The following is a 20,089-nucleotide window of genomic DNA, read 5'->3' on the forward strand; positions in this document are numbered from 1 at the left end:
TATATATACATTTAAAGAGCCTCAGTGAAAATACTTACAAATACCTTATATCTTATATAATAGCAGCTAACAATATTTAATTAAGCTGCATAAAGTGATCAGTCCATTATTGCGAGAGAACGCAAAACCTATTGTGAGGTAACGCAAAAGAAAGAAAAATCATCCATGTCCCCCAAGGGGGCTCCGTATACTGGAAATAACCAGAGCATGTAGACTTCTTAACACTGTTTTACAGTAAATATGCAATTCAACAAAGTATGGTACAGTAGCACGAGCCACACAGGCTTAGCATACAGTCAACTAAGCATTATTCTGCTCTGCTGGTTTTTTACAAGAGATCAAAAAAGTACGTTAAGTTAAGCAATACTTTTTAACTTCCTTTAAATGGCAGCAACTTTGTGACTCTGCATTTCTATATGTTTCTGCAGACATTAAAGTGTTTGACATTTTAGATGTGTGTAAAAAAGGACGACTCCTGTGATGTACATTTTTTCTTTTTTTTTTTTCCTTTTTTTTTACCCCTGGGGCCAGATTTCCCCAAGCATAGAGTATTGGCTCAATAAGTCTTCTATAGCAGCCATGCAGGCTTGACAGGGCTTCTCACTGCGGCACAGAATAAGACAGAATGGATTATATCTAATACCGCAAAGTCTAATTCGACAAACCTTTCCTTTCCATCCCCTGGGTCCCGCTTTGCCCTGACGAAAAAAGAAAAGAGAGCAGGAAGGAAGTGGGTGGGAGGAGAGGAGAGAGACTGTAAGAAACTTCTTACATATGAAAGGCTGAGACAGTAAGTCAGAGGAGCTATTCTTGCTGCTCTGCATTGCTGGGGCTGAACCGTTCTTTCAATCAAAACCGGTGACATTCAAAACATTTCAGATAATTTTTTTAAGTGCATTTTCTGATGCTTGTTTCCCTTCTTTCTCAAAAACACTCATGTGTGGCTCTTCTGCTCTCGTTTAGGTGGGTACATTTACCAAAAGTTCATTGAAATAGTGAGAGTTACGTAAGTTTTAGAGTGTGTTCCATTTTCAATAAAACATTTTCTCTGTTTTTTTTCTTTTTTCTCCGAACGTCTTTCCTTAACCTGGCAGCCTTTAACCGCTTTTAATCATTTAGATGACGGAAACAAATGATGCAGGTCGAGAGAGAGTTCTGCTTCTAGCTTCGTTTTGTACAAGCTGCTGTCACAGAATGGCATGTAAAATAATAAATCATTTGATAAGTCAGATAAACAGAAAAACTTAAACAGTTATGCACATGAAAATAGATGGCTTGTGTGATGCTCACATGCCACTCTGTTAAAACACAAAACTTTAACCTTCATGTTGTTCATGTCAGATTTAAAATCAGAAATTATAATTTCAGATATTTATTTTTCTTATCTGATATTCTGATAATAACCCCGAAGGATCAAACTGCCTCTGCATGTGAAGATGGATGGATGGAAGGAATTTTTCTTATCCATGTTACCTGATATTATACTGAAGTTTAAATATTAATTATTGTAATGAAAACCAAAACACATCAAAACCTTAAAAAATATAAAATATAAATCAATGAGAGTTATCTGTTTGATTTTTGAAAGCAGATAAATTATTTTAAATGACAATTGGCCCCAAAAATATCCGTTAGAAACACAGTTATAGATGGATGATGACATGTCATCTCAAATGGTTATGTATCCATCCTGCCTAAAACCATAGAACAGACAGTTACTCTCTAGACATTTTTCTAATTTAACTTTTTAGGAAGCTGTTTAAAATTTGAAAACAGATACCAACAGTTCTACTGGTGGCCCTGGACCTCCATTTAGCTCAAGCACCAGTATGGTGATACATTAAACAACCAATCCTTCCTGAAATATGGCAGTAACAGAGACCAACTAGATATGAAACGATATGAAAAGATATGAACATACGTGGACATAGTGTAGCGATGAAACACATAAATTCTTCTATGCTCTGTTAAGATAATTCCTTTGTTTGCTTATCACACTTTGTGATCACATGACTGGCAAAATTACTAAATGCTTAATCTCAACTATATGTCTGTTTGCCACAGTTTACAAAACTCAGATGGTTTAGGGTTAAAAAAACACCATTGTTTTGTTGATCAAGTCCAATTATTGTTCTGTTACATCCTCCATAGAGGCAAACAGGAAGTTAGCCACTATGCTCTGCAACTATGGAATAAACCCTTTTATAAAAAACTGCACAGTAAAATCAATGTAAAAAAACATTTTCATACACTAGATTATTGTTGACTTTAGACTATATTAAACTTTTGTCAGATTACTAAATATGAAAGAATGTTGTCTTATTCCTTTAGCTTGGCTAACCTGTTAGCCCTCACCTTGTTGAACAAACCAATATGCAACTTACTGTGTCCTACAAAACTGTCTCTAAACAAATAGTTTCTTGCAGCATGTCTCTTTGTTTATCAGTTAGTCACTATGTATTATTTCTTAACTGTGGAAAAATGTAAACCAATGTAAATGTTGAGCTTGTGGTTGGCTTAGCTAGCCCTATTTCTAAATGCTAGCTGCTGCATGTAAGACGCCAATAACTTAGTTCTTCATAGAACCATGTTAGGATTCCCTGAAATGTGAGTCTGAAGAAGGAGCTACATGTGAATAACATATTGTGTTACATGTGAATAATTTATTACTTCCCATTGGAATACAAGTGGTGAAGAGGAAGCTGCAGATGGTAACAAGGTGTGTCTTCTCTCGTCATCTGCACAAGCCACAGATTGTTGTTTTTCTCCCAGCAGGAATTTGGAAGTCAGTCTTTGGACAACATCTTGTCTAATTTATTTTGAGCGGTGACACACAGAATGAGTTGCCGCTGATGCCTTGAGCATGTGTCACAGGGAGGCTGGGCTGCAGTCAACGCAGTGGAATTAGAGAGCGTGAACATTAAGCTGCATATTCAGAGGTTTGATTGTTGTATCTGTCTTCAAGCAGCACATACAGGATGACAGGACACTCACTTGTGATTATCATGCTGGCACGCAAACACACGAGACACAGAACTCTCTTTTAGTCTAATGTCAGCCTAAGGATGCAAGCATCAAAGCCAAACAGCTGGTTCTTCAATGCTATTCTGTTGGTACGGATGGTTCTGATAAAACGGTTTAAGATGCTAACCGCAGAGGTTGCAGAATTAGTCTCACCTTCATTCACACAAATTCCAATCGAAAACATCTATTCAGCATCGATTAGTTTTAAATTGAGCAGATTATTTCTTCATTCAACTGGACATCAAAGTGAACAAGTTTACCACATTTCAACTGCAGAGCAGTTATCTGTCAAACTATCATAAACCATTCATTATCCAATTCCACCCACTCATTCATCATCTTTTTGTTGAACTTTGACCCCACAGAAAGTCATGGCACCTCGGTTGTTTACGTGGTGTAGGGAGGGTGTACTACACCAGTACGTGGTGTACTTCTTCAGTGCCTATGTGAGGGTTCCCTATGTGAGGGTTTTTCAGTGAAGACTTATCTGACAATAGAGGATTTATTTCTGACAAGCCTCTCATGGATTCCCCACAACCTGAGGAGAATTCTCAAAGTCAAATTGTGAAAAGAATCTCCAAAGGAACTTTGACCATATTGAATGGGTGTGTCTTCAGAACACACCCATTCAATTTCATTTTTGGTATTCCCCAACACATGGTCCTATTTGCCCCCTCAATGCATGTCTTTGACCATCTTTAGGTACAGTCACATTGCATCTGTGACTCTGTCAGCATGGCCTTGTCTTAGGAATGTATTCCAAGTCAAAGCTGAGACCTCAAGACCTTAATGTTAATCAAAAACAATACTTTAATGGGTATCATAGTCAGTTACTTTACCAAATCTCTGAAAATGCATTAAACACTGTTGCGTTCCTCCATTAATTGCCAGAGTAAATACACCTTATTCTCTAATTTAATGTTCTTCTGATGTGTTATTTCTTTGTTTTTTGTTGTCCACTCCCTAATCTGCAACATAAAAGCTCTGTGACAACATCTTCTGCAGGACTGATGACTGTATGCATGACCTAAATGGGTGTGTTGATGTTGTGTATGCATAGTGTGTACACACCTAATAAAACAGCAAAAAATGAGACCTTGATCAATGACTGTACAGTGATCAGAGAGCAGAGTTGGAAACACCTCAACTTCTGACAGTTTTTCTTCAGGCTAATTTTCAACATTTTCCACTTTTCTGTTCCCTCCATGCTGAGATTTGGACTCATTGCCTTCTGCACGTTTCCTCGGGGTGCATTAAGGACTGGGAAGGCAAGCTCAGCATGGAATGACTTCTAAGGGTGGTGGATGGTTGAGGTATGGGCCATTAGGCTTTCTAGTTAAGCTTAAAGTGGGGGTAAAAGGCTCGCACTTTGTCAACATAATCCGACAAGGACGACTACAGCACAATCACGGGTTGACAAGAAGGTCAAATGTTCGCACGATTTGTAGAAAAACTTACAGTTCGCATTTTCTCTTTCACGTTAACATTTTCATAATCACAAACGATGTGCAGGATAATCAAATCTATGTCTGACTGATCTAAATATTGCAGTATTTCTACCCGTCTATTTCATTTCTTTTCCACACACAGAATAAGCTCAGTGTTTATCAGTATTTTAAAGTGAACACATTAGAAAACTGTGAAGCAGCTCTTCTCTTAAGAATGCACTTCAACAGAAACTAAAGGCTCCCCAACAGGTTCACACATGCTTAAAGCAGGCTAAAAGCAGATGTCCATGTTTTTGTATGCAACACCAAACTGATAACCCATAATAACTAATAACATGTTATTAGAACTAATGATTCAACATTAATGCCATTGGAACATATTTTGAACGGGATCTTCCAGAACTCTGGCGTTGCCACGGTAAACGCCTTTTGAACGAGACTTGGACACATTTCACAGTTGCAGGATGATGCTGACCACCTTCTCTCCCTTTCTGCTTTTGAGCTTTCAAAAGCAAAACCTTTGTCACCACCTAGTGGAAGCACACACACTCCCTCTCTGTTAATGCAAGGAGTCCCTAGCTCTCCCTTAGTGCCTCGCTCCCCCTGCAAAAAGACATCATGATTGCCTCGAGGTTTGTTTAAGCTTGTTTACACACATGCTGGCATGAATCCATGCTGGTTTGTGTGTGTGCAAGGTTAGGCTGGTGTGTGTAGCGAATACATGTGACTGGCCATCTTGTGTATTGGTTCATGTCTTCATTCTGTGTGCGTGTGTGTGTAGGTGTGTGTGCGTGTGTGTAAATGGAGAAAAGGTCATGATTACTCTTTGCAGCCAATAAGAGAAACCCAAGGAGAGTGGGGATAGGAACTGGCCAGCAGTGACCTTTAACAAATCTGACGTTTTACCTTGTGTGTGAGGCTCTCCAGTCACATCCTGCAGCTCTGGATCGTACAAATTGTCTTTCTCTGCTCCTCTGGGCCTTCACACTGCCTCCAGTTTGTGGGAAGAGTAGCAATTGTAGTGTGTTTCATTTGTGGCTAAAGTCGGCTTCACAGAGGGAAATGTACAGCAGGTGTGCTCACATTCTGTGTTCATGGACTACTAGACAATGTTAAACATAATCTAATACAGTTAATGTGGAATTTAGATGCTGAACACTGTATACAGTCCAAACCAGATATTTACAGACTGTATAAAAAGGTACATCCATCCATTTTCTAACACCCTTGTCCCTCGGTGGGGTCAGGAGGGCTGCTGGTGCCTCTCCAGCTGACGTTCCGGGCGAGAGGTGGGGTCACCCTGGACAGGCCGCCAGTCTGTTGCAGGGCAACACAGAGACACACAGGACACACAACCATACACACACACACTCACACCTAGGGACAATTTAGACAGACCAATTAACCTAACAATCATGTTTTTGGACTGTGGGAGGAAACCAGAGTACCCAGAGAAAACCCACGCATGCACAGGGAGAACATGCAAACTCCATGCAGAAAGACCGGGGCCGGGAATCGAACCCAGAACCTTCTTGCTGCAAGGCAACAGCTCTACCAACTGCGCCACTGTGCAGCCCTTAAAAAGGTACATAACCATAATTTTTCTCAATGTCTAATATTAAGTCATTCTGAAATGTTCCTGTTCCAGCTGGTTAGCATTTTTTACAATTATTTCTATTTACCAAACACCAGCATAATTGTTTATTTTTTTTAAACTTTAATGTATTTAAACTGTTTAGCTTGGGAATCTTTCCATAAACCTTTCATTACAGTTTGTTGGAATTTTGGCCAATTCGCCATAGACAGAAACCCAATTTCAAGGCATTTAATTTAAAAAGTCTAATTTCTTTTAAGTGATATTTGATATATCCAGCCTTTTTATAACAACTGAAGGTAACACAATTACTTGATTGTACTATAAGATGGCACTTTGTAGTTGGAAAACATAATACTGCTCCTTTAAGCAGGTATCAAACATACCTGTCATTAAGACAACCTTTTTGTTTTTAAAAAATTGTTTTTTATTTGTCTGATGTAATATTCCCATTTTAAATGTTATCTTTTCATCAGCTGTAAGAGGAAAATCATCATAGCTAACAGAAATAAAGCCTTTAAGACATCCATCTGTGAGTGTGTCTGTCTGTTGACCACAAAGTATAAAGTTCCTAAAATAAATGTGCTTTTACATAATATTCAAATTTATTGAATGGACCTGTACAAACCTCTCGGATGCATACAAAAGCAAATTCCTATCCTTACCTCAGCCGTCTAGATCACTTTACCTTATGTAACCTACCGTTATGTAAAGTGAAGTCTTTGTCATTGTACATTTCTATACAGTGTACACAAGCACAACGAAATGTTAGTGCCCACATAGAAACCGCTATTGAAGTGCAGTAAGCCGGGGAAAGAAATAATCAGGATCTGGCCAGAGGGTGCATCCTCAGCACTTCAGGTCTGTTTTATAAACCCTGAATAGGAGTTTTTTAAGACTGCAGCCTCCCAAAGGGATCAAGCGACACTGAGGAGTTTGCTGAGGCAGGAACCAGAAAGTGTACAAAGGATGTTACTGTAGCTAAGATCCTTACTGCACATGGTAACCACAAACCCTGGATGACTTCTCAGGTGTGCCTGATGCTGATGGCCAAATGTGCAGCCTTTCAGACTGGGAAGAGAACTGACCTCAAGGCAGAGGACTGATCAATGCTGTTAAACGTTCCTTTGCATAGACATGTCTGTGGCATAGGAAACACCAGGAGGATGTGGTGGGGAGTCCAAGCGCCGACAGACTACAAGATGGACAGAGGGCCGATAATAAAGAAGCTTCTCTTCTAGACAGGCTTGACAATTTCTTTGCACCATTGAGGCATCAAACCCGACAACCAAAGAGAGGATCAGTCCTTGCCCTCCATTAGTTGGGCAAGCCCTCATCACCAGTAGAGCTGACATGCGAGTGACGTTAACCAAGGTCAACCCACAAAAAGCTGCAGGTCCGGACGATATCCCAAAATGTGCTCAGAGACAGTGCTAGTGAGTTGGCAGATGTTCTGACTGATATTTTCAACTTCTCTTTCAGTCAGGCCATTGTCCACAAAGGTAGCTGTATCCTGTCTGAATGACTGCTGCCCTGAAGCACTGATGCCAATAGTGATGAAGTGTTTTGAAAGATTTGATCAATGACTTGATGCAGGAAGGGGGCTGGTGATGCAGGCTTTCTGCATCACCAGCCTCCTTCAGTTCACTTATTGTTCCAACTGCTTCACTGAGGACACCATATCCACCACCCTACAGTCAGTCATCTCCTACTTGAAGACAAAGACACTTACATTTATTTCAGTTCAGTGTTTAATACCATCATCCTCCAAAGTCTAATAAACTTCTACAGGTTCCTTTGTGTGCAAATTTTGCAGGAGGTGACCTGGAATAAGAACTCTTAAGTAATTATCAAACAGTCCCAGCAGAAACTACATTTCTTGAGGAGGCTGAAACAAGCGTCAAGTGTTGTCAAGACTTTCTTCAGAGGTGTGGTTGAGCATTATACTCATGCTGCAGTATGTTGGACAGAAGAGCCATGCAGAGGCTAGTCAGGGGTGCTGAAAGGGTCGTTGGAGTTTCCCTTTTCCCCTGACAAAGATCTTTTCTAAAACCACTTCAGGAGGATGGCACAGAACATTGTTAGGGGCTCATCACACCCTCCCCATAAACTGAACTGCTGCCATCAGGCAAATGTTACAGGAGCTTAAAAGCTAGAACCACCAGAATGATTAACAGCTTTGTCCCACAAGTTGTTAGAATGCTAAACTACTGATCTGGTTATGCACCCCACAGCATGTTAGAGTTGTATTTAGAGTAATTATTATTTTACAGTAACTTTATCTGGCATGTTACATCACAGTTGGCTTATGATGGTCACTTCAAAATAACTAAATATCTGGGCAATTTGTGCCTCTGGCATCAGGGAGCATGTGTGAATGTGCAAGATTGCGTGTGTGTGTGTGTGTGTGTGTTTGAATATCTAGATATGGATTTTTCTGGGGGGGTCTTTGGATTTTGGAAAAACGTGTTCATTTACCCTGCACTACCATTTTATGTATGCACCATTTAAATAATAAAATACAATCCAGATTTTTTTCATTTTGAAGTTCTGGGTGAGTCTCATGTCATGTTGTTGTTTTTTGCTCCCCATTAATCTGTGAAATGTATTCCTGACTGCAAACATTAGAAGCTTGACTTAGAGGTTGTTTCTTGATTGATCTGAATGTTGAATTTCAAAGTCTCCATAGATCCCACATCCTCTACACATAGCTCTTCACTTGACTTGCTAGCATAGTAGCATTGCCACAGTTGAATGTTCTCCAGTCGTTCTCCCATTAGCTCTCTGCCCATCTGACTGTCCAAGTTCCCAAAAATCTGAGGGGAACTTTGGTAATCCCGGTTGCCTACAACCAGCAGTGAGTGTGGTTTACAAGATGGCTAATTATTGCAACAACAGTAACTATTAGTTGACTGAAAGACTAAATTGTCTCCTTGGAGGTTCTCTCACATTCAGATATTTATGGTGCGTTCCCACCAAACACGTTTCGAGCGTCAGGCACGTTTACATTCAAAGTCTATGTGAAGCGTGGAATACGTTGGACATGAGGGACATTTGGGACACGTTGATGTGTCAAACACTCAAAATGCTCCAAACGCTTCAAATCGTGCCACAACGGTCCTCAACGCGCCTCCACACGTCCACAGACTTTGAAAACGCATTTGGTGTGAATGAACCATTAGAATCTTGTTCATTCTAAACATTTTTGGTAATACTTTAAATGCTCCAAAATTTCAGTACAATGTTTGACATAAAATTATAAAACATATATATGAAAGTATGAGTAATGATGAAGCCTACTTTTGTTAACATATCTTGCAAAGCTTTATTTATAATGGAAGGTGAAAGAAAATCACCCTGTACGGTTTTCAACTAAATATTGAACATTAGAGTTAATGGAAATATACAATTAGTCTCGAGATGTCATCATGATGCTGATAATCAGGAGTAAATATCAGAAAAAAAGCATCTTAAATTTAAAATAATATATAAATTTGTTTTAACTGTTAAGTGTACAAGTAAGCTCACATAAAGCTGGGAGACATCAGTTATTCATGAAGGGTCAGATGCCATTTGAAGGGTTTGTTAAGTGCAGATCAGATCATGCAGGTCATGTTATTTTCTTTTCATTAATATGTCCAGGTTTATGAGCCAACTCCAATTTCATGACCCCTGCACAGAGCCTGGCTCCCCCACTGAGCCCTGGGAGCATCAAAGGTTATTGAACTTTGGAGAAAGAAAATAATTTTCAGAATGTTGAGTCAGTTATACTAGAAAACACAAAACCATGCCTTGAATCCACAAGGGTGGATGTTTTTCTAAAATCTAATTGTATTCAAAAGTAAGTCAGGGTTATTTGTAATGTTGGGGGGTTGATTTTGACAAATGATGGTGGTTGCCGCGTGTGTTGCTGATCATCTGGCAGGTCTAGCATAGGAAAGGTGGTTAAAGGTGAGCACCACAGTAATGTAACATGTCTGGGAAAAACAAAACCACCACAAGCAAGTGCACAAAGTTTTTTTTTGTGAAATTGAATAAGTTATTTTGAATTTTTCTGTTTCCATTAACCCTTTCTAACGCAATGCATCAAAATGTGTGTAGAAAATGTTTATGGAAACACGGGTAATGAGACTGACCATCTTTAATTAAGGTAGCCTGTTTCACCCTGAGAGGAAACCTGCAGCTCTAAGATAGAAAACACAGGCAGCCCTGCACACTCATACCACCAACCACCAAAATTGTATTTAGGACTTTATCTATGCCACTTTAACACAGGAATATGGTTTGATATATTCCACGCCATACCATTCCAGCTCTTCCTGTATTTTTAGAGTCATCCCGTTGGAACCTCTGCCCCAGCGCCCAATCTTTTGTCGGCTCTAATGGGTTTCTTCTAGGACTGCACTGAACCCAGCGCCATTCATTTTCCTGTCAGTTGTGACCAGCTTATACTTTACCAGCTAAAGAAAAAACACATGATGCTGTCACAACCATGTTTCACAGCAGCCAAGTTTTGTCATTCAAACTTTGAGAAAAACCTTTAAAATGTCTGAGAAAAGAAAAAAAGGTTCATGTGAATTAAGTGCATTTCCATCTTATGGTTCAAAGCAAATCAGCTGTGATTTCATCAGATGTTGACGCTATGCATGGCTGTAGTAGACAGGAAGTAATAATAATAATAACTTATATAGCGCTTTTTATGACACTCCAAGATGCTAATTAGAAGCTGTAACCTAGCATGGACCACACATCTCAGAAAAGTGGAGAGAGTCATCCATGGAGGATTGGACTTACAGACCCACCAGAGGATGGTGGCATCTGCTGCATCGAAACCTTTTCGGAAAATGTGTCTCCTTCTCCACTTTAGCACAAGTGAGCTTATAAACGTCTGAAAACAGAGGAAATTATTTAAAATTTTGCCTTTTTCTTCAGTCTATTCTATTACGATACTTCTAAAGGAGAAACATGGTTATTGTCTTGTCAGTGTATTGATGGTGAATTGCAGTGTTAGTTTTCTGGTATGTAACGTACAGAGGCCAGATTTGATTGGGACGCCTACTCCCACAGATTCTCTTTCCATTTCCGGAAGGTGGATTGATCAGTTATTATGTCAATGATTTGTTACCAAACCCTGCTTTAAACTTCTCCATAGCTTTGCCGCTGACCTGTCAGCTGTGATCCTTGGTCTTCATGAAAGCCAGCTGACCTCCCTGACATGTTTGAGTCCACTCCTAAGGCTGTACTTAAACATCTCACTGGCCAGTGTGCTGCTCCCTGAGATGGTTAAATACAGCCAACCTTAGCTCCATTAGCATTTATATGGATCCAGCCGGCGCACACAAAGGAGGTAATTGGGAATATCATCACCTTCATTATCTTCTCAGTGTGTCCTAATGTCAGTGTCCTTATAGTTAACCAGCTGCGCCCATCAAAACACTTAATTAAGAGGACACAAATTATTTAAGCAAGAAAGCAATCACTGCTGGAGTCTGAAATTTAGAGTGTTACACATCGTAAATAGATTACAAGCTGGGCTTAAAATGCTGCAGCTATAAGGTTTTTGGATGATTTCTGATGTTTGGTTTTGTAAAGCTTTGAGCTGCCAATACAATTAGGCACTTCACATCTCTATAAAACATAACTGCAATTTAGGAAATGTGAGAAAAACTCAATATCGGGTTGTGTTTTGGTATTTTAAAACAATGTGAGGTTAGTTTGGGAGATTAGCTTTTATGGCACCTGTTTGTCCAAACATTAACAGATGTCATAAGAAAAAAAGGACTGAATTGCTATTAACCTGTTTTCATTCATGAAGAGCAGTGGTTCTTAACCCTCTGATGCGTAACTGGGTCCGTTTTGTGTGATACACATAGCATAATAGAATAGAGGCAGTAATGTTAGCTAGCCTGGTTAGCTAGCTAGTTTCAGGAAACGTGCTCTTTTGCAGCCCCCGCCCCACACACACACACACACACACGCACACACACACACGGACACACACATAACGGATGTTAACATTGTCCATTATTGACATTTCATCATTGTTGTTGTAAATTGCTGCTGTTGTCATTTTGTTTTAAAAATCTTCTACAAATTGTCAGAAATGTTCTACAAATTGTTCTAAAAACATTTAAAAAAGTGAAAAATGAAAATATTTCAAACATGAAATAATTCTTCTGTGAAATAAAACACAGTAGAAAGTATTATACAAAACATTATTTTGCTGAAAACACTGACTATATTTTGAAGAACTGTTCTCAGAGACTCTACCTTTTAAGAAGACTTAGTGATCATGGGGTGACCCAACTAGAGTCACCCCTATGTCTTGAATTTGGGGGAAAAAATCATATTTTATTTATCGTTACAGAAGGGTTCAGTGAATATGAAACTGGTGGGTTCGGTACCTCAAAAAAGGTTAAGAACCACTGATGTAGAGTAAGGCCTCTTTTTCCCACGAAGCACACACTGCATTGGGTAAAAGTCATTTTCCCAGCTGGCAGAGTAAACGAACTGTGGTGTAAATATTTGTTTATAAAGTTAATGACCGGTAAAAAGACACTTTGCTCATGAAATGTGAGCTGACTTCAGTTTTACTGAGATTTTCTTTCCTCTCAATAACCTGCATTTATCTCCATCGATCAGTTACAACCAGCTTCCCAGTAAAGTATGATATACAAAATGGAGCGTACAAGTTCCAAAGGTCCAGGCAATACTCATTACAGTGTTAGAGAAATGTCCTCAGAAATTCTGTTGAGGAGGAAAAGTGGGATTAAAAAGAAGTACTTCTCTGCTTTCACACAAGGTCTACTTAATTATATTTGATAGAAAACCTTTTTTGTTGTTATTTTCTGTTAATCTCATTTGATAAAGCAAGAACAAATCTCTTGTTAATTAGTATCTAGCTGTCGATTAAGCTAAAAAGTGTCAGACATTTTCAGTATAATTAATTCTAGCTCTTTTGTTAAAGAGAACTTATTTAATTATGCTCCATGAACTATGAGCTATCCACTGCATAATGACATTTATCACATATTCAGGGACATCAACATATTGATTCCAAGCAAGCTGGAGCGCTCTGAGAAGCACTGGAGGAAGGGAGACGGAGTCTTAGTTAGCATAACAGCTAATTATAACGTTGAGCAGAATGACCTTGGGAGCATCTTGGCTAATCGCTCCGAGTGGACCCGGGGGTCTCTGGACGGAGAGACAGAGAGAAGGAAGAATGATGAGAGAGGATGGGAAAGTGAGAGAGAGAGAGAGAGAGAGAGAGAGAGAGAGAGAGAGAGAGAGAGAATGAGATGAAAGCGGCAGACACAGCGCTTTGGGCTCAGTGTGGCAGAGTGTGTGACGGCTCAGTCAGGAGGCACTGAGGGAGGAATGAGATGGCTCGGGTCCACTCACAGCAAAGTACACACACAACGCACACACACAGTTTGCATATCCAACAAAGCAGTCTGCTCCATGAAGGGTCTATTTTGAATGTTGTTTGCGTGTCCTCCCACATGCCTCAGTATTCCACACCAAATGTCATGTGAAAGACTGTAAAGTAAATTCAGAGACTGGACTGACCGGCTGTGTTTCCATTCACCATGCAACTGCACAAAAAGTGGAATTACAAAAATAAATGTGTTTAATGGAATTATGGCAATAAAATAAATAAATAAATAAATAAAAACTCACAGTGTTGGATATAAAGTTTTTACGCTACCATGAGGTTGTGTAAAATTGGTTTCTTTTGCAAAAGTGTGATGGAAACATTTTGAATCTCATGAAACATTTTGAATCTCATGAGTGACATGATCAGCAACCAGAGGCTACTGCTGGCAAAAAAAAACAAAGACGACAGAAAATAGTTGGAGGATCATGACGGACTATGTTTTTTTAATGACTTATCGCGTGAAGAAACGTATTCACGCGTAATTTGAATTGTGCTTCTTATTTAATGCAATTGCGAAATTGCTTTTTCAGCATTATGGACGTTTTGCGCACATTTGTTTCCTTCTCTCAATCACTGCTCATTTCATTGCATACAACTGTTTAGTTGCATGTTAACACAAACAGCAAATTCACTGCACTGTAGCAGCTCTATGAAGGAATGACTGTTTGCTGAAGATGGTCAGCTGAAGTCGAAACTGAGAACAGAAATGAAAGGTGATTTAAATGACTCCTAAAGCTGCAATGGTTGTTGGACACATCTCTGAAAACCACAATGTTCTGAAAAAGGATTATCTACAAAGAGAAGACCAAAATCCTTCGTGTTGCAATGTTGGGTCTTTTGGGGGCACGGTGAGGAGTGGTTTTTTTAGTTTTCAGTTTATTTTAAAAAATGATGATGTCACTCTCCGTTAGGTTCACATTCCAAGCTTGAGCGTTGTGGATGTGTGTTTTGGAGTGAGGAATCATGACTCTCTCTGTGGACACTAGACAACCCAAGGTTAGACAGTTGCCTGCACAACGACTGTCTGGGTGCCCGGTGACTATGTGCAGTAACATAGATTATGGTGTGTGGTTGTTTTTTGGGGTTTGATCTTAGCATAACAGCTAATTATGCTAAATGTCATTATGCGATAAATGTCATTATGCAGTGGAATTCCAAAAATACTAAAATATTTTTGGAATTGTCCAAAATTACCGCACAGTTACATCAGGAAATGGAGAAACAGGTTTGGTGTGTTAGAACTTGGGATCGGGTTGAATGAAGGTGTTTTAGGTGTTTCTCTTCTGCCACACACCTGGATTTACAACTGTTTGCTTACAACCTTCTGCAGTACTTGATGGTCCTGCAATCATTTGAATCAGCTGTTCTGGAATAGAGGCACAGCTAAACCATGCAGAGCAGGGGGGCGGGGAGCACTGGAACTACTTCCTGTCGTCTTCTTCATGGTTTGCGCCAGTGGAAGCATCTTGCTGCTGATGGTTCTTGATCATGTGACTTGTGTGCAAAAAAAGTGTTTCCATTCCTGTTTTGCAAAAAGAAAAGAAATGAAAAAAAAACAATATTTCCAGGAATTATAGTGACTAAATTGTAAAATATTGATTGTCATGTCAGAGTTAAGGATTTTATTAGAAAAAAAATTGTGCATATTGTTTTGTGTGGATATTTTACCTTTGCGTTTTATTTTAGTTTATCTGGGATAAGCTACCATAAGAGGTAAAATAAGTCCAATAACACACTCAGACACAGGAACATTTGAAATACCACCAGGTCTGAAAGGGCAACAGACGGCCATTTTGAATCTTAGGTTTATGTATTTATCTTCCCAAAGCTGTAAGTGGTTGCATTGATTCAGAGGGTGTAATCTGCCCACAGGCAGACTGACTGCCCCCAGATCCGTGTTATTTATACAAGAGGGCGTCTTTTTGGTGTCCACAGGAGTAATACTCTGCTGTCAGCCGACAACCGGAGGAGGAGGAAGGAGGTTGTATTTGCGGTGGACCTGAGTCCAGCAGGTCCACAGAATAAACTGAGCTGATTTACAATCACACTGATGTTATCAGAATGATAAGAGAGTTTCTTCATTTTCTGTTTGTCTTATTTCAAAATTCCTCCGCCATACTGGTACATCTCAAAAAATGTGAAAATTATGTAGAAGTGCAAAATTTCAGATAGTAAAACTGTCGTTTTGTATAGATTCATTACACAATGAGTGAAATGTTTCAACCTTTTTTTGTAGGAATAGAAGCCCCAAAATTTAATGTCTCAGAAAATTAAAATATCACATTAGACCCAGCTTGTTAAGACACGACACCATGAGTTTCCATTTTTTATATGTAGTTTTCTAGTTTTCTGACACACTGAATTTTGCTTTTTCATTATCTGTAAGCCATAAACATCAAAACTACAAGAAACACAGGCTTCGAATAGATCACTCTATCTGTGAGATGATTCTATATAACATCTGAGTTGAATGGCCAAAAATATTGCACTTTTATGCAATAGACAATTTTTTTAGGCGTATTAGTACTCACGTGCTGATTTCCATTTTTTATTCTAATCCACTGTTACAGCTGTAATGTTTCATTATGAACACCAGAGGGCAGCAGAGCTCTGATTGGTGTCCATAAACTCCCTGACTTCTCTAAGCTGTTGCAGATCCATCGCTCCATGTGTGATTTGGTTCAGAGGGGCTCCCATCATGTGTGTACAGCCATAATATTACCCTAACTCATACACACTGAACTGACCTTTGACCTGAATTAACAAACACCCATTACCTCGATGGCTCTGCAACATTAATCAGATGGACTTGTAAAGATGCTGAGCTAAATAAATGATCTCATGCTTCTGCTATGGTTAGTAAAATGTATACATTCACACATAAAACTATATGATGCTGTGCTATATTTACAACTTTTTATGATGTAAAAACTATGAGGTCATGATAAATGGCTTCAAACCTGTGTTTGAAACACAACTTTTATCCAGTAAAATTTAGCTAAAACAACAAACAGATCTATTAAGGGCAGAATATGTATATATAAAAGCAGATAATCTGGCTGCAGAAGTGTGCTCTGCCTTAAACTAATACTTTTGTTTCAGTTCAAGCATTCAGTAATTCTTTGAGATATTTCTGTTATTATTCGATATCTTGACCAAATGTCTGCCCTATGAACTGCCCCGGACTCTAGAGACATTTCTTGTCTGCAAACCTCTTCCGAAGATTTTCAGTTAAATTTAGTTGTAGGATCTGAAATTGTCATTTCAGATTTTTATTTGACCTCTCACGAAGTCCATCAAGTCATATGATGTACTTTGAACTCCCAGTGAAAATGAGTAAATGTACTAAAATGCTATAAATATACACAAAGTCTCCATCTGCAACACTCAAAAACGATTTTGCACAAATTTATTTGTACAGTACATTTAAAACAGCAGTTGACCAGAGTGCTTTACAATTTACACCATCATAACATAAAACAAACATTAAAACAATAAAACCGCAGAAAACAAGTTGAATGAAAGTGTCAGAAAAACATCTATATTGACTATATTGATGACTTTGTGAGGTTTGTACAGCAGAGATAGATTATCCAAGATGATGCCAACTCACCTGCAGGTAAGGTGCACATGGATTTGCATCACATAAATGTTGTACAAGCCAAAGGAAACAGCCATTTCCTGATTAGACATTACACATAAATTAATTACATATTAAGTTAATTTACAACATCCGAGTTAAATGGAAGCACACCTGAGGATGCATTTTTAAGGCTACAAATAAAACCTTTTTTTTTATCAATAAACTGAAGAACCACGTTTGGTTCATCTTTAGATGCAATTTCTAGTTACCTGAAGGTGCCATGTTTATCTGTGAAAACAGTTGCATGTAATCTAACATGCTGTGTTTAACTAGAAGTAAAACACAGATACACAGTAAAACACAGCATGGGAATGTTGTCCACCATCTTGTTCTAGTTTACATTTGCTTTTTGCATTTGATCTGGATACACTGCAGCTGAGCTGTGGACATACAGCCTTCTAACTTTAGGAACCTGGTCAGAAACTCCCCTGTTATAGAGCTACTGATTGGTGAACATAGCTGACCCAAAAGGGACACACAATGTCACAATCATTGCTGAAGAGTAACTTGAACTTGAAAAGTCCAACATTGACGATGGTCGACCCTAAAACTTATGCATTGCAGGCCAAGGTTTTGTTGTTTGTTGGACTTTTTGTTGGCAGGGTAGCTGGGCTGCATTCAGGCAGAGAAATGTCCTTCCTCAATCCTGGGAAACATTTCACTAACAAATGTCTGACACGATCTTGGAATTTCGCCCCTAGCAATGTGTAGAAGAAAGGACTGATGCAAAAGTAAAAGTATGCCATGTTACGAGTGATCTGAAAGGCGTAACCGAGTTTCTGTGATTCCTCACAGCTATTGGGTCCATATTCCAGAAGCACTACAACAACACTGAATGGAGTACAGCAGATAAAACACAGCAGCATGATGACTAAGACCAGTCTGACTGTCTTGAATTTAGAAGCTATTCTTGTTGATATGACTGTGATTGTAATTCTGACGTTGCAGTAGATAATAGCAGCCAGAGGGAGGATGAAGAACACAAAAAGCTGAATATAAAATCCAGCATTTATCACTACATCCATATTTGGGAGATCAGTGGGATAATAATCACAATGTATTGAATTGTTTAAATACGTGAAAGTGTTGAGGGAAAGCATCGGCCTGATGCAAGCCAAACCGCTCACCAGCCACACCACCACACAGGAAATGACTGCGTAACGTTGATTCCTCACATGAGCAGCAGGCAGCGAATACACAACAGCCAGATGTTGGTCAAACATCAGCAGAGTTAAAAAGAAAACTGAGCTGTAGAAGCCCATGTAGTAGGCACTGAAGACAATCTTGCACATAGCTGAGCCAAAAATCCATTCAGAGATCTGCATGTAGACGGCCACAAAGGGAAGGCTGCTCATGAAGATCAGGGAGGACGCCACCAGGTTGACCAGCAAGATGTTGATCACAGTGGTCAGCCTCTCGAATCTGGGATGACAGACAGAGAGAAAGAAACAGTGTTTATAAGTTGCTTTTTGGCAGATTTGGTCTGATTTGTCCGGATATAAAATCATAGGTACCACTTCATCACTACACTAGTGATGGGACTTCTGACTCTGAAACGAAACATCTTCAGGATCCGTTCACTTCAAAGACCTGCTCACGAGACCCATTTTTGAAAATGTACATTTTTCCAAAAACAAGCCATTTTATCTGTAATAAAGTTTAATTCTAGTTGGTTTTGTGGATGAAGTTCACAAAAAAGCTGGGCCTGTATTTAGTAAATAACTGCAGTAAAAAAGCAAATATCACGTATGTATTTTTATATAATATAACATTTCAAAAAAGAAAAAGTCAAATCAAATGTAGTAAGAGTTACTGTAGAGTATTGTAAGCAAACAGTTGTAAAACCAAAGAACAGCTCTGACTAACGGAGAATCAACTTCTGTCGTTCATGAATCAGATCAGTTGTGAATACTTACACTAACACCGACACCTACTATTTTGGAATTGTGCCTGGTTGCTCTCTAACCTTGCTTCTTTGGGACCAAAGCCAATAACTACTGTCTTTTCTTCTGTCTTTGTATTAAATGTTTCCTCAAGTCCACAATCGAAATGAGCTTTGATATATTTTTTGTGTGTGTTGTTATCTTTGGTAAAACACACACTAAGTTGTGAAAGGGAAATTTTGTATTATATTTGCTATGTTGTAGCAAATTTAGTTTCAGTCTAGTATCTTATGTCTTTGTCCACCTCATGCTTATGTTTTGTTGTCATGTTCAGAAACATTTCAACAGTGAATCTGTCTGGGCCATTTTTTCCCTTTTTACATTAAGACACAGACGTAATTCATTACATCTCGTCTGCTAGCTAATGTATTTCTTAAAATTGCAGCCAGTCTCCCTACAGGGTAAAATCTGTGAAAGTCTTGCAAATGTTGGACTCTGGACCTTTTTCTCAATTCACTTCATGTCACAACCATTTCTGAAGAGTAACTTGAACTTGAAAAGTCCAACTTCTAGGCAAAATCTGTCAAACGCAATATTGGATTGTTTTTCAGTTGTTTTGGGTTTGATAAATCCATTATTATTCTGTGTTCTTTAGACTCGTCATTTTTATCAGCCTTGTTTCTGCTTTACTTGGACTCACCGGTAGATGATGAACAGAACAAGCCCGTTGCCAAGCAGACTGAAGACGAACATGAAGTAGTAGAGGATGGACAGCTGAGCTCCCAGCCTGTTGTCACCATCTCTGCTGCACGGTGAAAACTCTTCACTTCCATTAGTACTGTTTGGTAACATTTCTATCTTTACCTAAAATCAGCCACAAATAAAAACAAAAAGTTAGACGTTCAGGATCATACTTATAGAAGAATATGAAATTATTCAAAAATATATATGTTGGAAATAAATTAGTTGACTTACAACTTGAAGAGCTGAGAAGCTTCAGATTACAGATGTGTGTCTGATAATGAAAACCCTCAGTAACAAGTTACCAAACTAGGAAGT

At 38.9% G+C, this 20,089-nt stretch overlaps 1 protein-coding gene across 1 annotated transcript; it reads right to left on the minus strand.

Moving 5' to 3' along the window:
- Window positions 1-16,912: 16,912 nt before the first annotated feature.
- Window positions 16,913-20,077, minus strand: LOC103482363 (C-C chemokine receptor type 1-like). Its single transcript, XM_008438490.2, has 3 exons — window positions 20,006-20,077; window positions 19,731-19,894; window positions 16,913-18,569 (listed from the first exon to the last, which is right to left on the minus strand). The coding sequence occupies exons 2-3, from the start codon at window positions 19,880-19,882 to the stop codon at window positions 17,699-17,701; spliced, it is 1,023 nt and encodes a 340-aa protein (XP_008436712.1). The 5' UTR covers window positions 19,883-19,894; window positions 20,006-20,077; the 3' UTR covers window positions 16,913-17,698.
- Between the last annotated feature and the right edge of the window lie 12 nt (window positions 20,078-20,089).

This window comes from Poecilia reticulata, linkage group LG20 (assembly GCF_000633615.1).
Source record: "Poecilia reticulata strain Guanapo linkage group LG20, Guppy_female_1.0+MT, whole genome shotgun sequence".
Classification (NCBI taxonomy): domain Eukaryota; kingdom Metazoa; phylum Chordata; class Actinopteri; order Cyprinodontiformes; family Poeciliidae; genus Poecilia; species Poecilia reticulata.